We start from the raw sequence: 17,734 nt of genomic DNA on the forward strand, positions 1-17,734 counted from the left end.
TTAGTTTCAAATTTTAGTGAGACAGTTTTTGGCACAAGCGGTGGCTCGAGGAACGTTATGGAACTCTCTCTCTCCACACATCAAAATTAGTTCCATCCTTCCCTCGTCATTACTCTCGCTGTCGGTTGCTCTTCGCGGAAGTTCGATTGCTCTTTAGCTGTACTTCCCGTGACTTTTAGGCACCATTTATTCCTGTCCCACGAAGCCCCAATTGTCCTTCTTCTCGGCCTCTTCCAGTCTCGATCTCTGATCTTCTGCCGGCCGGCGGCAGCGATGGACACGGCGGAAGCGGCGATGGACTCGGCGGCGGCGGCGGCGGCGGCGGCCGTGGATGGAACGAGGAAGGGGAAGAGCAAGGATGTGATCCGGCTGGAACGGGAGTCCGTCATTCCCATTCTAAAACCCAGGCTCATTATGAAGCTGGCCTACCTCATAGGTACCAAAGCTTAGATATCTAGGTTTCTTTTCCCATCATTTTAAGTGATTTTTCTTCTTTGTTTTGTAGTTCGGGTCGTGTTTATTTTCGAGAATTTGAAACGATTTCTCCTCAAAATACAATTTTGATTGGTTCGGGTTCAGAAGGTTTTCATCAACTTCCTCTGGTTTGGTGGGGATTTTCGATTTCGGATGTTTGATTTGAGTTCCTGCAGTATACTGACACTTTGAATTTTCTAAGTGGAGAATTTTGTTTCGGTGAGAAACTCTGTGGTATTCTTTTTTTTCCTCTCCAATGGATGTGTCATGGTATTTCTTCGGTTTGAAGTTTTTATAAATGTCTTTTGACTGTTTACATGAATGATTTGTTATGGTGAGTGTCAATTATTAGGACAGTGCGTCACATGCTACATTCACTTGATAATTTATAGCTATATATTTAGGAAAAATGGCTTCAACTTAGCACTGCGGAGTGACTGGAGTCAGTGAAGTAGATACAAGAAGCACAAGTGGAGAAAGAATGTTGAGGAAAGTGACAGAAAAAGATCGACCCTGTGAAACAAGAACGAGTTAAATGTGAACAATTTCTGTATTGACACAGCTGTTAAAGGAGTGAGGTCCCTAATGTCAGAGTTTGGTATTTAATCTAGAATGTCTAACTTTATGTTTTGCCAGAGTAATATGATGCCAAGTGCTATACATGCTACAATTAGTTTGATAAAGTGAAAAAATATACCATACGAAAAGCATCGAATCCAGATAGTCCCATTGTGAAATTAGGAACCTACCACTGAGTCCCATCTTGTTCTGAAATTAGCAACAGGAGGGGCACCACAGCACTTAATCCTGTGTTTCTTTCCTCTGGCATGCACGAGGGTGCTAATCAAAGTTAAAAATTGAAGACGACAGTCAACTTAAAATCAGCATGCTGGCCAGCAAACACTGAGTAGGTGGATAAGCAAAGAACATGGAGAATACAAGACAGTCAAGAATTTCTGAACAAGGTGCAATATCTCCATTCTAAGAGATTTTATCTAATGCAAATACTCTAGTATCATGGGCTTAATCATTTTATGGGAATATATAGGAGAACATTCAATATTCATGAAGGTATTAAATGTTATGTGGTTCTTAGCCACAAAGCATGATATCCACAAGACATATATGTACCAAGATATGATGGAAAATATGTTTTCTTACTCAGCAATTATTAAAACTACAAGCTACAGATATGAAGAGGATTACAAATTGAGCTGAAGTACTTTGAAATACCTCTAGGGGCCCAACAACCATAGAGTTGGTGGTAGCTTGGGTACTTAAAAAAATGGAAATGCTCCCTCTGAAGTCATTGTAAAAGCTTTAGGATGAGGAGAGAATGCATCAAAGATAGTTTTGGTTGAAAAATGGGTAAACTAGAAGGCCTTGAAGATACAATAGTCAATAGTGTCTCTTACTATCCTTGTCGAGACCTTTGTATGAGTGACCGTTGTGCCCAGGGTAAGCTGAACCTTGTCGAGTCAGCTGGTTCGGGGCATACAAAACTGGATTGGTCGGCTATTGGCGTGGTTCAACCAATGGAAACATATTAAAAGCATCGGTCAGTCGGTCAGTCCATTTTCTTTGTTCGAAGCCTTGTTCAAAGCTCTATTTGAATCTTTCATTCCTATTCGAAACCTTCAGTCATCATTAAGCCTGTTTGAAGTTCGCAGTCACCGTCGACGATGACTACGTAAAACAATGATGATCCAAGTGAGTGTCTCCCTCTCTCTCTCCCTCTCTTGTTCTCCATTGCCAGATCCAGAGCTCTCGAAGCTCTCAAACTTGAAACTCCTTGGAGGTCTCTACCTCTCTCTATCTCTCTCCCTCGCTCTCCTTCTTCCTCTCCCCCCTCACCGTCTCCCTCTCTCTCTCTCTCTCTCTTCATCTCTCCTTCTTCTTCTCCCTATTTTGGTTTGCTCCGACATGGCATGGTATGGATTTCATACCTTGCTGAACTGGTCGCTGGCCAGTATGAGCTCTGGTACCAGTTTGAAAAACTTTGGTTGTGCCTTTGAAAGATCTTTGCTGCTATCTTTGGAGGGTTTTCTAAAATAGAGCCAATAATGGAATTAGTTGGAACTTGACTACCAGAAGAACCTTTTTAAAATGCAGATAGAGGAAAGTCATTTTCTTAAAACCCTTCATGGTTTCCACATCCTTATCTTGGAATATCTGTGAGTCTAGATTTGAACTTTAGCGTGCTTTATCTCCAAATTTTTTCATAACTTGCTTGTTTGTAATGTTGTCATGGAAATCATTGTGCTCAATTAAGGAGTGGAACATCTCCTTCATGAGTGGAGTACTTTTGTTTCAAGATGACAAAAAAATTATGGTTTGATTCGACTACAATTATAACTCTTGTAAAAACAAGTTTTTGTCTTATGCACCTAAAAGAACAAATGACAACTGATTTTCTTTGTAATTATAAAGGAGACTAGATGGCTATACTCAGTTTCCTTACTTAATGTGGGCCTTGTGGGCTATGTTATGTGGGTACTTATATTCGGCTCAAAGAATGCATGTCGGAATGCGTATTCGAATTGAATACGTGTGAGATACTTGGATACTTAACTTTTTTGTTTTTTCAGTTACTAGAGATAGGTCGGTAATTGGACTGATCCAAGAATGAGTTCAACCCACCAAAGACAATGTTGAAAGTGACATATTTTCCTTTTTAGATATTGTTCGAGGATGAAGGTTTTGAAATAACTTTGAAAATGTTCTTTTTCTTGTATGGCTTTTCTAAGTAGGAAGTTTGAGAAATATATATATACTAAAAGACTCTAAAAATGTTATCTTCTATAATTTTCTTTTATATGGTATTTAAGAAAAAAATTTATAATTTAGTTAAAATTAGTTTTTCTACATACCCCCATTCACCTTTTTCCTTCTTGCCAGACACTTGGATATGTGTTTGAATCATATTCTTCTATCGATGTCCACACAACATCCCTCATGTTTATTCCCAAGTGACGTTAATGAAGTATTTGATGGCTGCAAAGGAATTTTAGGTGTTTGAAAATGAACCTTTAAGATTGAGACAATTTATGGTGTTATAATTCTTTTAACAGAAAGGATTAAGAATTTGTTTGAGGACGTAACCTCCATTAATATTCTAGTCAAAATAACCAACCAGCATATTTCTTGGCTTTTGGCTTTTCAAAAGTGTTGCTTATTTAACCCAACACTGCCACCCCACCAACATACCCAAGAAAAGAAAAAGGAGGCTTGCGTCTTTAATTTTGCTAAGGATCCTTGTTGATGTGATTTTGGGTCTTGTATGCAAGTGCCGAACCACATTGAGTGCTTCCACCTTAGCTAATTACTCAGGCTAAATTTGTCCGTGGCTCTTTTGATAAGCCTAATATCGGGTTCGAAGAGTGATTAGAGACGATGGTACTAGTACTCTTTTGGTGGCATTTGGACCTCTAGGGTGTAGATATTACAAGAAGTGGAGGCAAGAGCCATTTTTACAATCTTTAGGGCATGTTTGGTATGGCTAAAAAAATTCTTTTGTTGCTTTTAAAGCAAAAAAACACTTCTTAATTTGGTAACATTATTTGAAAAGTGCTTTTACAAGAATAAAAGGTCAGAAAAAAGTGTTTTTAGGAGAAGCTACAGAACCAAGCTTCTGGCTTCTCCTTCTCTTTTTATAAAATAGAAGCTTTATCAAACATGCTCTTGGTGTGCTTGGCTTTCTGTTATTGCATTTCTCATTGGGTGATGTTATTTTTGGGGTAAATGTAGGGAGACATCATCCCCCAAAAAGGGTGAAGAACTGTCTTTCATACTTACCACCATTACGACGTAGCATATCACAAATAGAGTGAATGTTTTTTCTATTCATAAGGGAAGCCCATAAGCTGGAGGTTTCTTTGCTCATCAGAAAAGCTGATTTTCGTCAGAGGGAAACCTTCTTACCTTGGTTAAAATTGGAAATCCTATTTAGTAGCTCTTGTAACATTTGAATCCAACTTTTTTCTAATAAAATAATATAGACTGTTTATTAAATAAATTTTCTTTTAAACTAATACTGTAGAAACATCCCACATAAATATAACTCCTAAACTAATATTATTCCAAACAGATGTGATAAAACTCATGTCACAGAGAAATGGCCAAAAATAGTCTCGAAACCCATTGCTTACATTGTTTCCAGATCCAAAATTTCAGAAACCTTCTTCATGCTCACATCAATTATTGCTGACAATGATATTTCTTTGTAAAATTTTATGTGAATTTTAATTAGAAGTTGGCCTTAAAAGATTGCATATTGTGTATTTTGTTACACAAAAGGAAAAAATGAATGAGCTACATAAAAATAAAAAAAATCTTTGAGAAGCGTAGAAAATTGTTTCAGTTTGTCCCTATGAGTTGTACTTTTTGTCATCTTTCCTGATTGTGTGGATGCTTTCTAGCTCTTAAATGATCCTGTAGCAAGGCTTCAAATCTCGACCATTTCATGCCGTTTCAACATTGTATCACATCTCATGTTGGTACGGTGTATCTCCAGTGTGACAAATGTGAGTAGACAGGAGGGGCACACTGCATCTCGTACCTTACTGCTATGTGAACAGTAGGGGATTTTATATGAGATTTGAAACCTTGCCTCGTAGGATTGCTTCATGGTTGCATGAGCCTGGACTCTGTACTAGTAAGCTAGGTATCCTTCCCCAGCAGCTGGCATTTTATGTGTCAAAAATGGGTTCTCTTGTCCGAACAAGCCTTTACCAGGAATTTTTCTTTATTTCTTCAATGGTAGATGCCATGTTGAGAGCTGGTTGTAGGTTATTCTCATTTTTTGATGTATTCCGTAATTCAAAGAGATGAACCATATTGGTCTGTAATTTGTGTGGATTAAGGTATATCTATTGCGAAGTCTCCCAATATGCATGTTTGTTAGGAATCTCTGTCCACATGTCTCCTCTCTGCATCCTTTTGTTTTCCTGCACGTGTCCTTGCTGTTGAAGATTCAAGTCCTTCCTCAGTTTTTCTTATAGATGAATCCTTTTTCTTTTCCTTTTTTCAAAACAAAAGGCACACATGCTCCACTCTAGTTTCTTATTAACTAGAATGCTGTTGTTTACTTGGATATATGTGCTTTTAATATTGTGCTTCTCATGTTTATAGAATTGGCATGAAATGCTTTTGTGAATGACTCACATTTACCTTATAAATGCATACTTTTCTGCCATTTGCTACCATCAACCTTAGTCTCTTGCAGAGCATGATTCTGACAAGGCAGAGTTTATAAAACTCTGTAAGAGAGTTGAGTACACTATTAGGGCATGGTATCTTCTTCAGTTCGAGGATCTGATGGTATGCACTTTTTCTATTAAATTAAACATATTCATGGACAAGGATATCTGGCATAGAAGGATATGCATTTTCATGCAAGAATGCATCTGCTTCCACACATTTTTTTATATGTGCATGTGTATAGGCCTGTAATGGTACCCATCAACTTGCACCTTTGCTGACGTAAAAGTCATGATGTTCGGTCAAATTTAGTTTTGCTAAACTATATGTAATCAAGCTTGGGGTATTCAAATTTAGGGAGTGTTGTATTTTTCAGCAACTGTATGCCCTATTCGAACCTGTTCATGGTTCTGAGAAACTGGAACAGCAGAACTTATCTCCAGCAGAGATTGACATTCTTGAACAGAATTTTTTGACATATTTCTTTCAGGTTAGTAATCTCTCTGCACCTTGTAGCTGCATTTTTACGTATCTTTGTTATCACCAATTTTGCTATTGTATCATTATTATGATTTCTTTGAAAATTTGCTCTGCTGCATTGTAATACTCAAGATGGTACAAAGCATCAATAACTTGAAGAGTTAGATTTTTAGAGAACAAGATGTTAAAAAAACAATTGAAGACAAAGATAATTTCTAGACCGATTTTCATGTTCATTTAGAAGGTTCTAGACAATTAATAATTCAAATTTGTGTTGACCTTGGTATTTTTGTCAGCAAATTTTTGTGAAGGTAATTGGAGGATCATTCTAGCTTGAACATCATATGCATAGCACTTGAATCCTTGCATTTTCCATCATGAAATATTTGATAACAGATTTATGGATGCTATCCTTCAAGCAGACGATGATCTGGCTCATTTATATTAGTTCCAAAATATAACAGGAGACATTTTCATGATATGGTAAAGGACTGCTGATTTGCAGGTTAGTAATAGATAACAATAGAATCAAGATGGATTCAGCTAAATCAGCTGAGGTTGGAGAAAATTATGGTTTCTTATTTGCTATAATATGATCGAGGAAAAATATATGATCTAGTTTTGAGTTGTTCTTCCTTCATATCAAATTTACTAGAAGTTTGAGTTAGGCTTGATTTTAATTCACCATTGTAAGCATAGGCCAAGGATGTTTCCTTTTCTCTTTTTGTTGATTGGGAAGGTGTTTATTTCAAATCAACTCAAATCAATTCAACTCAACTAAGACTTAATCTTAAACTACTTAGGATTGGTTAGATAAATCATTATTTTCCTCCATTCTTTGTTTAGGGCCATACTTTCTGAAAGAAGAAGTGATATCAAGTCCTTTGCTAGTACTTCATCCGATGTGATTCAGTTTACCTCTACCCATCTTTCTTTCTACATGTATTGCATCACTCCTTTGTACTGGTGCATTTCCCTGCCTACGATGTATATGTTAAAATCAGCTAAATCGTCTTTCTTTCAATTTGTTCTTGGCTAGTGCTATCTCTATCTTTCTACAAATGACTTCATTTTTTCTTCTATCTTTTCTTGTATTACGGTGTGTCAATCTTGACATTCTCATTTCGACAACACTCATCTTGGGCACATGTTTTCTAATTGCCTAACTTTCTGTACCATAACCATAAAGATGGTTTGTTATATGCTTGTCATATCTTGGTTGCACTTCTTCATTTTCTCCAACTTCTCTTCAATTTCGATAACTAAAATGTTGGTTGAGTCCAAGTTAATTAGCGTCTTTGATTACATAATCTTGAGTCTTCTATGGTTGGTGGGCTATATTAAAAATGCATTTCTCTTGCCTAAAGCTATCTGCCAGTAGAAAAATTCATCGGTAGTGCTGAGGATGAAATGAAGGATTTGTGGTGCTTTGTTCATCCAATGGGGCATTAAAGTGGAAATCTAAGTGCAGCCTTTCTGTGTGGAAAACTAATGACACATGTTGAGGAGTCTATGTAGCAAGGTTCGCAATCTCGATACCTGATACTGTTTCAGTATCTTATTGGTTTGGTACGGTACGATATGTTATAGTACGATATACTTCTGTGCCGAAATAGCTCTCGTATTTTCTTAATTTTAATCTTGGTACGCCTCGGTACGGATTGGTACGCACCTCGGTATGCCTCGGTACAGGTCGGTACGCCTCGGTATGGGTGGGACGGGGCTTGTACTGACTTGAATGTGTGTTTTATACGGGGAGAAAACCGATACGATACGGTATGCCTTGTATCGGGCTGTATGGGGTGGTACGGTAGACCTTGCTATGTAGTGGTGGAATGAAGTTTAACCACTTAGGAGAAGGTGTATCTAGTAGTCAAGGGGAAAGTTCTATTTTTAGTGTCATCCTTGTGTCTAATGGTAGGAAATAGTTTGCTTTTGAATATCTCTTTCAAAAAACATTTTCTATTGCTTGTCATTTGAATCAACTTCTGAAATCTTTTTTCTTTTTGGGATGCTGAAGGTAGAAAATTCTTGAATTAGTTTATTGGAAGATGTTTTTCTAATGATATTAATGCTTTAAATGGGGAGGTTGATGAACTCCAATTTAGCATTGCTAACCAAGTGGGGTGATTATTTATTTTTTTAATGCCATAGTCTTTTTTTGTGTACTTTGTCGGTGGAGAGATAGATCCAGATAAGCTCCTGCTCTTTGTTTTTCTTCCAATTTTTTTCATTCGTGGCTGCCCTAGAGAAAACTCCTATTCTCCTTTTTAGCCAAAAAATAGAGTTAACTCAGCACCCCTTTTTAGCCTGGAAAATAATTATATTCTTGTTAATCAAAGAAAATGAGTTAAACCATATAGAAGATTTTATTTAGATATAGTTATGCATTTCTTCTTCAGGGCCTGTTTAGGAACAATACAACATATCGATGGAGGGGGAGAGGAGGCAGTGGGAGCATAGAGGGAGAGGGCAAGGAGTTAGGTACCCTGATCCCGTTGGATTAAAAAAAAAAGACCCCGAGAGGTCTTCCTTTTGAATCTTGCAGGGACCGGCGATATCCTTCTCTCTTCTTAAGCTACCCCACTCTCTCCCCCTCCGGTGCTCTCTTCCACTCCCAATCCTGCCGGATCTGGTGGATCATTGCCAAACAGGTCCTTAATACTATTTATTATCTTATTTGTCATAGCATTTAGGGGATTGTGTTTCAAATTTTCTCTCTCATAATTTTTTCCAAAATGATTTTACTTCTTTTGTCAAGCAAGCCTTGTTTTCTTCCCTAATCTTGGCCTGTTTGAAGTCCAGAGGACATTAGTGGCTTTCTCTTTAGTTGCATGATTTTGCACTGTGTATGCAAGAAGGTGGGATTTTCTTCTCGCTAGAGATTTAATGTCTGTTCCTTCTCTTGTTGGAATATCCTTGACCTAGTAATTTGGCACTGGCTTACAGGGTTGAGGTTGAAAGCTGGTAATGACATCTTCCGAACATTTAGAGGTTTTATATTGATTCATATAGTTGTTCTTTCATGAATGTAATGAAGATTTTTGGCTGTTTAATATGGAAGTAAATGTTCACACATCTGCGCTCCAGATTCTTATATTTGTTCTCCCGTGAATGTGATAAAAATATTTGCTGTTTAATATGGAAATATATGTTCATACATCTCCTCTCCATTATTCTTTTTCTGGAGTATCATGCAGTTATCTATAAATGGTTCTCATTATAAAGAAATAAAAGAAAGAATTGACTTAATGCAGTGAAACTTGTGCAAATGTCCTGTCAGCTTTTTGTTGCAACAACCTCCTATCTAGTCATACTTGAAATATCTTTGACAATTCTTAGATGACTGAGTTTTCTTTGTTGGAGTTTTTGAAATTTGAGCTCTTTTGATATTGCTTTACATGAAGCAGGTAATGGAAAAGAGCAACTTTAAAATAGTGACGGATGAGGAGATTGATGTTGCACACTCTGGGCAGTATTTATTAAATCTTCCTATCAAAGTGGAAGAATCTAAGGTTCAAATTAATTCTGAACATTTGTATTCACAACCTTATAATATGGCACATTTGTTGAATTTTATCCTTTAATTTTTCTTATTTTGTTTGTGGAATGCAGCTTGACAACAAGCTCTTGTCAAAGTATTTTAAAGAGCATCCTCATGAAAACCTCCCTGAATTTTCAGACAAGGTACCAGTCAAGTCTAATGCAGAATGATGATTATAATAACTTAGATATTTTTGTTGATATCAAGCACAATGTTTTCTTGCTATGTGCAGGTAGAACTAAAGCATGAGGCTCTCAATTTTCTAGTTGTTTTAAATTCATCATCATCTTGATAGTTTAGTTCATTGAGACTTCTTGTCCATTCTCTTTATTCTATTTCATGTTGCACAGATTTCCTTATCCCTCAATTAAGGTTTTGCTGCAGCTCACATCCCAAAGATCAGAATATTACCAATTTTAAATGCACTATTTGAGTGTCTTTTATGAAGGAAATCTCCTAGAACTTATTCTTTTAGGAGTTTATACAAAATTTTAGTATTCTTCCCTGAAATTTGATCTAGTTTAACTACTTTTTGCATTGGTAGCATGTCTTGCACATCATATAGTCATGGTTAATCCTCATTCTCCTGGAAAGTGATATCTCTGACTTTTGATATTCTTGAAATATCATTTAGTCAATATTCCAAATTCAAGAATGAATTGTTCTAGATAACTGTCAAATTTGAGGATTTATAGATTGAAATATAGAAGTGCAATTCAAAATTGTAATTTGGTTGTTCTGTGGTGATTTGGTCATATCATGGTTCACTGTACCAGCCTGAATGGATGGAAGGGACGTACCATACCGATATCCGGTATGAGTGGCATACTGACACTTGGTATGCCCAAAAAACTCCATACCATACCATACAGTAGTGACACAGTGCTAGTGTGGTACCGGTATGGGGTCTGATATCGAGACAACGAACCTTGGGTCATATCTTCTATATATCATGCAATTATTTGCTGATATATTCTATTCATTATCTTATGTAAAAAATCTGCATCTACACCATTCAATTTCACTGCAAGAACTTTGTTGTGCAAATGAAAAGCTTACCACCATCTTGGTGAGCATTTGCAATGTGTCTCTTAGATTTCAGTATCATCTATTAACTAACATCTGGTCTTGAAACTGTAAGAAGGGCATGCATAAACCAAAACCTTCCCCAAGATTTTGCATGTGCTGGATAACTAATATGTTTGATAAGTATGAGGTTGGTTGTGCACCCGCCCCCCCTTTTTTTTTGTTTTTTGGAGGTGGGGGACTTATGTAGCATCTGATCGTAATGCAGATATATGGTAAGGGCTTTCTCTTTTGTTCAAAAATTGTCTTCACTATTATGTGCAGTACTGCATTAGTAGCATCTAAACGATTCTCTTAATAATTTATCTGCATACAAAAGGAATTGAATTGCTTTTGGCTATATTTATATCTTTGCTTTCTATGCCTCATCTCTAGAATTCATTGCATTTTCCTCTCTACTCAAAGCTACCTCGTGCTGTCCACCATGCTTCATCTTCCACATGCCTCACTCCTTTGCATCATGGGTCTGAAGATAATGACACCTAAAGCAGAGGGATGACCAAGGTCCGCAGAACATCCCAAACTGTGCGGTTCCGTCTGTTTCAAGCCATACCAGTGGCTCACCGGTACGGTTCCGGCTGTAAAAACGAGACGTTTGCAGGAGCCGGAGAAGGAGAAGGAGAAGGAAAGAGACACCGAGCGGGAGAGGGAGGGAGAAAGAGAGGGGGTGGATGCCGGCAGAGGACCGGCGGAGGCTGCGGCAGCCGAGGCCGCGGCCGGTTACCCTGTTTCACATGAAACAGGGGTCTGGCCGTAGCTAAAAAATTTCGGGTTGACCACGTAAAGAGAAGGAAACTGGGGCCTGGATTAGTATGAGAAAGGGCTAGATCAAAGGATGATGACAGAAAAAACGTGAGATTTGTTGGCTTTTGTTTCTGTTTATCTCATGACCTCAAAATGTCTTCATTAATGTGCATGAAGGTGCAAATAACATGGGCTATGCAAATCAGCTATTGAAGCATCCCTGATATAAGCAAAAGAAATGCAGCATGGGGGAGGGGAAGGGGGCTGCAGAGCCAGATGCTTGAGCAAGATTTTGCGTGCCTTAAGGCCTTTGGTTCAGTGAGATAGAAAGCCTGCACACCTTTTTGCTACCATAAATTTGAGTAGAATTTCTTTCTCTTTTACTATATGTTATATATCTCATATTGAAAAAAAAAAATACTTCTATTATCTTATTGCTTTCTCGTGAAATGCCAGTTTATGTACATAGTGTGATTACCTATCATGTAGCAAAACTAGTTCTACAGTCTCATATTTTTTTTCTTTATTCCACTGATATACATCTTATTGAGTTAATTAGAAGTGTAACTATATATTTCTTCTAATTCTTCAACCATTCTGGTGACCTTGTATGTACAAAGTACGTGATTTTTCGCCGGGGCATAGGAATAGATCAAACGACTGATTATTTTTATATGGAGAAACTGGATATGATCATAGCTCGCATATGGATGTGGTTCCTCAAAAAGACCAGGTACACTAGAAATAATTATTTCTCGAGTTAAAAGGTTTTCCAATTAAGTTACTGAATTTAATGGTTACTGCAGGCTGCAAAAGCTCTTTTCCAAGAAACCAAGTCCAAAACCTAAGAAGGATCCTAAGAAAACGGATGAACCAAGTCCTGATACAGATGAGCAGGACCTATTTGTTGAACGTATTCGTATCGAAAACATGGAACTAAGGTTCTATCAGATCTCTTAATTTTGGTCCTTTTGGTGATGATATTAATTTTAATATTTTCCTTCTACATTCCAGCATGAAAAATCTACTTGGCAAGATCATGATCCAGGAACCAACTTTTGATAGGATGATTGTTGTGTACAGGTAGTTCTTTTGTCTTTCTTTGAGCATAGTCATCTAGGTTTTGGTGTGAAAAAATATTGGCCTTTTAGTATTGCCTATTGGCGATGATCCTAGGAAGGGAAAGTGCAGAGTATTCAGATATTGTCTAATTGAGCAAATGTAACAACGTTGTTATCCATAAGTATCATTGATAACCTTTCTTTATTCCTGATGAATTATAACATGTTCCTATTGTCTGTGTTAATTGGTATCTTTACAGGCGGGCTAGCACCAATAACAAGGTGGACCAAGGGATTTATGTAAAACACTTCAAAAATATACCTATGGCTGATATGGAGTTAGTACTGGTCAGTTTTCCTGCTCGTTGCTTTGCTAAAAACAGAAATCCTTCAACTTGTTTACCTTTTTTTTTTCATTGTTGACTTAGTGAGCTGGAATTATTAATTTTGCAGCCTGAAAAGAAAAACCCTAGTTTAACTCCTATGGACTGGGTCCAGTTCCTTGTTTCTGGCATAATTGGACTTGTAAGTTTCCACTTTTGAAATGATATAGTTGAGTAAATTTAGCATTATTAGTTTCTTTCCATTTTATGACATACTCATTTTGTTCAGGTCACTCTTATTAGTTCACTTGAAATGCCTAAAGCTGATATCTGGGTTGTGATAGCTATCCTTTCTGGTCTTCTTGGTTATTGTGCTAAGATTTACTTCTCGTAAGTACCTGTCTTTTAGTTTTTTTTTTCTGATGGGTTAGCTGGGTCTCTGGTGTAATATAACTTGCTTTTCTGAATAAGATTTGCTTGAGTCTTTTCTTTAACAAAATTCATTTTAATTTTCTTTTCTCTAACAAAATTCATTTTAATTTATGTAATGCAGATGTGCTAAAAGATGAACCACCATTCTGATTTTTGAATTCTTAGTTCTTAGTTTAAAAATCTATAATCTTTCTTTGTGTATGAAAGTTTAGTGATTATAAAGCACTTTATGTTTATTTTTTAATTTTTACATCAACCATGTACAACTTGGCTTTATTATTTTGTCATGTGTCCTTTGTTTAATTTCATATTACATATGATGAGCATAATATAGATGAGACAAGTACCATTGGAATGAAGATTTCACTGCTTTTAAAGCTACTAATTTGGTTTAACAAGTTATTATGCCCTGATACACTTGAGCATTTTTATAACTTGGCCATAAGCAAATAGCTACATATGATTTCATTAAAAGATAGGGCATGCATAGCAGACTATACTGGATCATTACCCCAACATGGCTCCCACCCCACCCAAAAACAGACACGCTGTTGTGCCCTGAGTCAGTCACCTATTTCTTCAAAAAAGCTTTGTCCCCCTGTGTGCATGTGTTCCCTCTCTAATTCTTTTCAAATGATTGCATGTGAATTCAGTTTCTACAGATTTGAGGTACAAGTTAGACTGGTTTTGACATTTAAGACCATTTGATTTTGTCGCCTGTATTTTTATGACCTTGATCCGTAAGATGTAAATTAAATTTCTGGCTATTATTGTTTTTCTTTATATTTTATGTACTTTTGGGATTTACCAAATGCTTGAACAGTATGATAGCTTCTGGAGAGTTTTTAGTTGGTTCAAAATTTCCTAGAATAAGAAATGTCAAGCTTGGTTGGGCAGTAGATAGTTCTGATGTAACCGTGAGGTTCTACTCTCATTACATCTTCTATTTTGGATAGAGCATTTATCAAAGGTGTCTTTCTTTGGTAACAATTTGGTTACTTGGCTTCCATAAGTCTTAGATATATTGAGATTATATTTAGTATAGTTTTGAGATCTTTGTAAAAAACTTTTGACCAAGATCTGGAACCTGTAACATCCACAAGTAAATTTCTTTTCTTTTATCGTGGATTCCACAAACTTATGGTATGCTATCTTCTTTTTTTCTTTGTTTAACTTTTGAAAGATTTCTGTCCCCTAGTCACTCTTATTTCTTCTTCATTTTCTTTCACAATTCTCCATCTTCTTCCTCACCTCTTCTCCATCTTCTTTATGCTGCTTTCCTCCTTTATTTTCCTTCCTTCCTCTTCTCGACAAACTATACCAATGAGTTCTAGTCTGTGGCTGCTAAAAAAGGGTGGCCCATTGCACGAGGCTCCCACCACTGCAGAGTTTGGGAAGGGTCAGACGTATGCTGCCTTAACCTCCACGTGCGGAGAGGCTGTTTATGTGTTTTGAACGCTTGACTCCCACATCACAATGGAGCAACCTTACTGCCAATGTCTGCCGAACTGGGTCGAACTGCCTGGTTTGGGCAGTGCCAAGTCGACCCGGTGCGAAACCGAGTTGGTTCGACTGATATTTTTGGTTCCGGCCCTGTATCGGCAGGAACCTCTATTGAATCGGGCGGTTGGTGGCCGGTTGTACGGAGTCAATCTAGTTCTGAACCTGGTTCATACTGTTCCTTGAATGATTGCCACCTGATGCTTTTAAGCATCAGGTGGCCATTGGGAAAGCCCGAGAAGGCCTTCCCAACAAAATTTGAAAGCGGCTCCGCCCCTTCTTCCTAAATACTTTAAAAATAACACCGATTTAGGCTATCAGAAGGAAGATCTAAGGCTAAAAGCATCAGGTGGCCATTGGGAAAGCCCGAGAAGGCCTTCCCAACAAAATTTGAAAGCGGCTCCGCCCCTTCTTCCTAAATACTTTAAAAATAACACCGATTTAGGCTATCAGAAGGAAGATCTAAGGCTAAATAAGGTGTGCTTCCTCCCTCCTATCTCATTCTCTCTTTTGGATGGCTTGAAAAAATAGCTCAAAAATTGCAAAATAAGAAAAGATAATGTCAAAATTTTGGATTTGAGCTTAATTTTTTTTAAATTTTGTGATTTTTCAACTTCACTTAAAAATTTTGAAATTATTTAAGCTGTGGCTGGACTCCTGTTTTGTTCGAAACAAAAGAATCGACTATGGTAGGTGCCGCGGCCTCCATCGCCCCCCCGCGGCCCTCAGTCGGCGTCTGCCACCCTCTGCCAGCCTCCCTCTCTCTTTTCCTTCTCTTTCTCTTTTTCTCTCTTTCACGGTACCGTGCCCTCGTCCGTACAGGCCCGGCACAGCCCGTCCCGACTTGTGCAGCCGAAAAATTGATATGGTGCCCAGTATCGGTTCCTCCGATCTTTTGTTAGGAACTTTTGGTAGGAAAAAGAAGTCATTGAGAGAGATTCCACCAGCAACAGTAAACTATGATTTAGGCCCCATTTGGGTGAGCTATTAGCAGTAGAGTTTTTAGAAGAAGAGCTTTTGGAAGTAGATCTTTTAGAAAAGAGCTTTTATAAAAATCTATTTACTATTTAGTAACTATATTTCTAAAATGCTGTGGAACTTTAACATGTGTTTGGTAAACAAACTGAGAAAGTACTTTTGGTATGACAAAATGACCATAAAGGACATTATATAGTATTATATAACAGAGCATAATAAAATATTCTATGTATTAATATATAAATGTATAATATAGTATAATATTAATGTAATGTAATATAATATTATCATAATATAGTAATATAATATTGTATACTATAGCATAATAATTTAATATAATATTAAATTATTTAATATAACATATCAATGTATTATGATATAATGTAATATAATATTATATTTATAGTATAATATAATAATAAAAATATAAAATAATATAATTATTAGCGTAAATTAATTTTCCATCCTCTTAATGACTGTGGTATAATATAACATAATATTAAATTATTTAACATAACATATTACAGTATTATGATATAATATAATATAATATTATATTTATAATATAATACAATAATAAAGATATAAAATATTATAATTATTAATGTAAATTAATTTTTCACCCTTTCGATGACCATGTATCTTTCTGTGTAATTATTATATTTTATTATGGGTATTTTGGTCTAAAGAGAAAAAATATTATAATTAAAAACAACTTTTCGATAATTTCTAAGGTACTTTTTTGGAGAAGCTCCATTTTCTTCTCCCAAAATGCTATTTTAACTTTCTAGAAAAGCTAAAACAACTTTTCGAAAATTTTACCATACATCCTTGTTTGATCTAAAAGTGCTTTTGGAGGGCCAGAAAGTGGTTTTTGACCCTCCAAAAGCTTTCCTAAATGGGGCCTTAGATCCTTATGCCTTCTGCAGCAGAGATTCGAAACAGCAGTGAGTTGACTCAATGCTAAAGAAAGATAAGAAGAAGGATATGTGGCGAGCTATTTGATTCTATTTCTACTTCAGCCATATTCCAGTGAATGTGGCAGACAATACGTACTATAGGTCTACCATTTCCGCTATATAGTCTTTCGGTTTCGGTGTAGATCCTCCAAGCTCGAACGATATATACGATGAGCTTCTTGACAGTAATAAGTAATAAGGAGCTAGAGAAATGGATTGCCTCCTACAAGAGCAAGTGGTCCATATATGGACTGACTGTGATGTGTGATGGTTGGACCGGTCCTACCAGATGGAGCATCATTAACTTTCTGACATACTGTGATATGAAGACTTTCTTGCACAAGTCAGTTGATGCTTCTGATCAGGTGCACGATGTCATATACATCCTTAATTTGATGGAGGAGGTGATTGATCAGGTAGGAGAGAAGAATGTCGTGTAGGTCATCATTGACAATAGGCTGCAATATAAGGACGCCGAAAAGATCTTGATGAAGTGGCGACTACATATTTTCTGGACCCCATGTGCTGCACATTGTATCGACCTCATGTTGATGAACATTACGAAATTTCATAAGGTGCAACAAAAAATGGAGACAACCCAAACCATCACCAGGTATATTTATAACCATATATGGTCCTTTCACTAATGAGGAGGTATGTAGGGGGAGAGATCTTGAGATCAGAAGTTACATGGTTTGCCACTAACTACGTTGCACTTGATAGTCTTTTTGAGAAGAAAGTAGCCTTACGTCAGATGTTTGTTAGTCCCCAGTGGCAGAAAAATAGATATGATTGATGCAGGGCAATGGGCAATAGGCTGAGCACAATATTTCATGCATTCTTGCAGCTAATTAGCTACAACCACAGCCACAGGGGAGCCAGTCATCATATGACTTTTTGTCCGAGACATTCTCTCAGAGATATGATTGATAGATGCTTAGACGAGGCCATACA

The 17,734-nt window shown here is 36.9% G+C and overlaps 1 protein-coding gene across 2 annotated transcripts in view; it reads left to right on the top strand.

Moving 5' to 3' along the window:
- LOC103721879 overlaps positions 1-17,734 on the top strand; it is a 25,518-nt gene continuing 7,784 nt past the window's right edge. The window contains exons 1-11 of one of the 2 annotated variants that reach the window (XM_008812251.4): positions 1-436; positions 5,699-5,793; positions 6,050-6,163; positions 9,564-9,668; positions 9,769-9,840; positions 12,148-12,260; positions 12,334-12,468; positions 12,542-12,610; positions 12,849-12,936; positions 13,042-13,113; positions 13,201-13,301. In XM_008812251.4, coding sequence (XP_008810473.1) covers positions 274-436; positions 5,699-5,793; positions 6,050-6,163; positions 9,564-9,668; positions 9,769-9,840; positions 12,148-12,260; positions 12,334-12,468; positions 12,542-12,610; positions 12,849-12,936; positions 13,042-13,113; positions 13,201-13,301 — 1,127 coding nt within the window. In that variant the 5' untranslated portion in view covers positions 1-273. The remainder of the gene's footprint in view (positions 437-5,698; positions 5,794-6,049; positions 6,164-9,563; positions 9,669-9,768; positions 9,841-12,147; positions 12,261-12,333; positions 12,469-12,541; positions 12,611-12,848; positions 12,937-13,041; positions 13,114-13,200; positions 13,302-17,734) is intronic. The other variant, XM_039129929.1, reaches the window with a different exon arrangement.

This window comes from Phoenix dactylifera, chromosome 9, assembly GCF_009389715.1.
Source record: "Phoenix dactylifera cultivar Barhee BC4 chromosome 9, palm_55x_up_171113_PBpolish2nd_filt_p, whole genome shotgun sequence".
Lineage (NCBI taxonomy): Eukaryota > Viridiplantae > Streptophyta > Magnoliopsida > Arecales > Arecaceae > Phoenix > Phoenix dactylifera.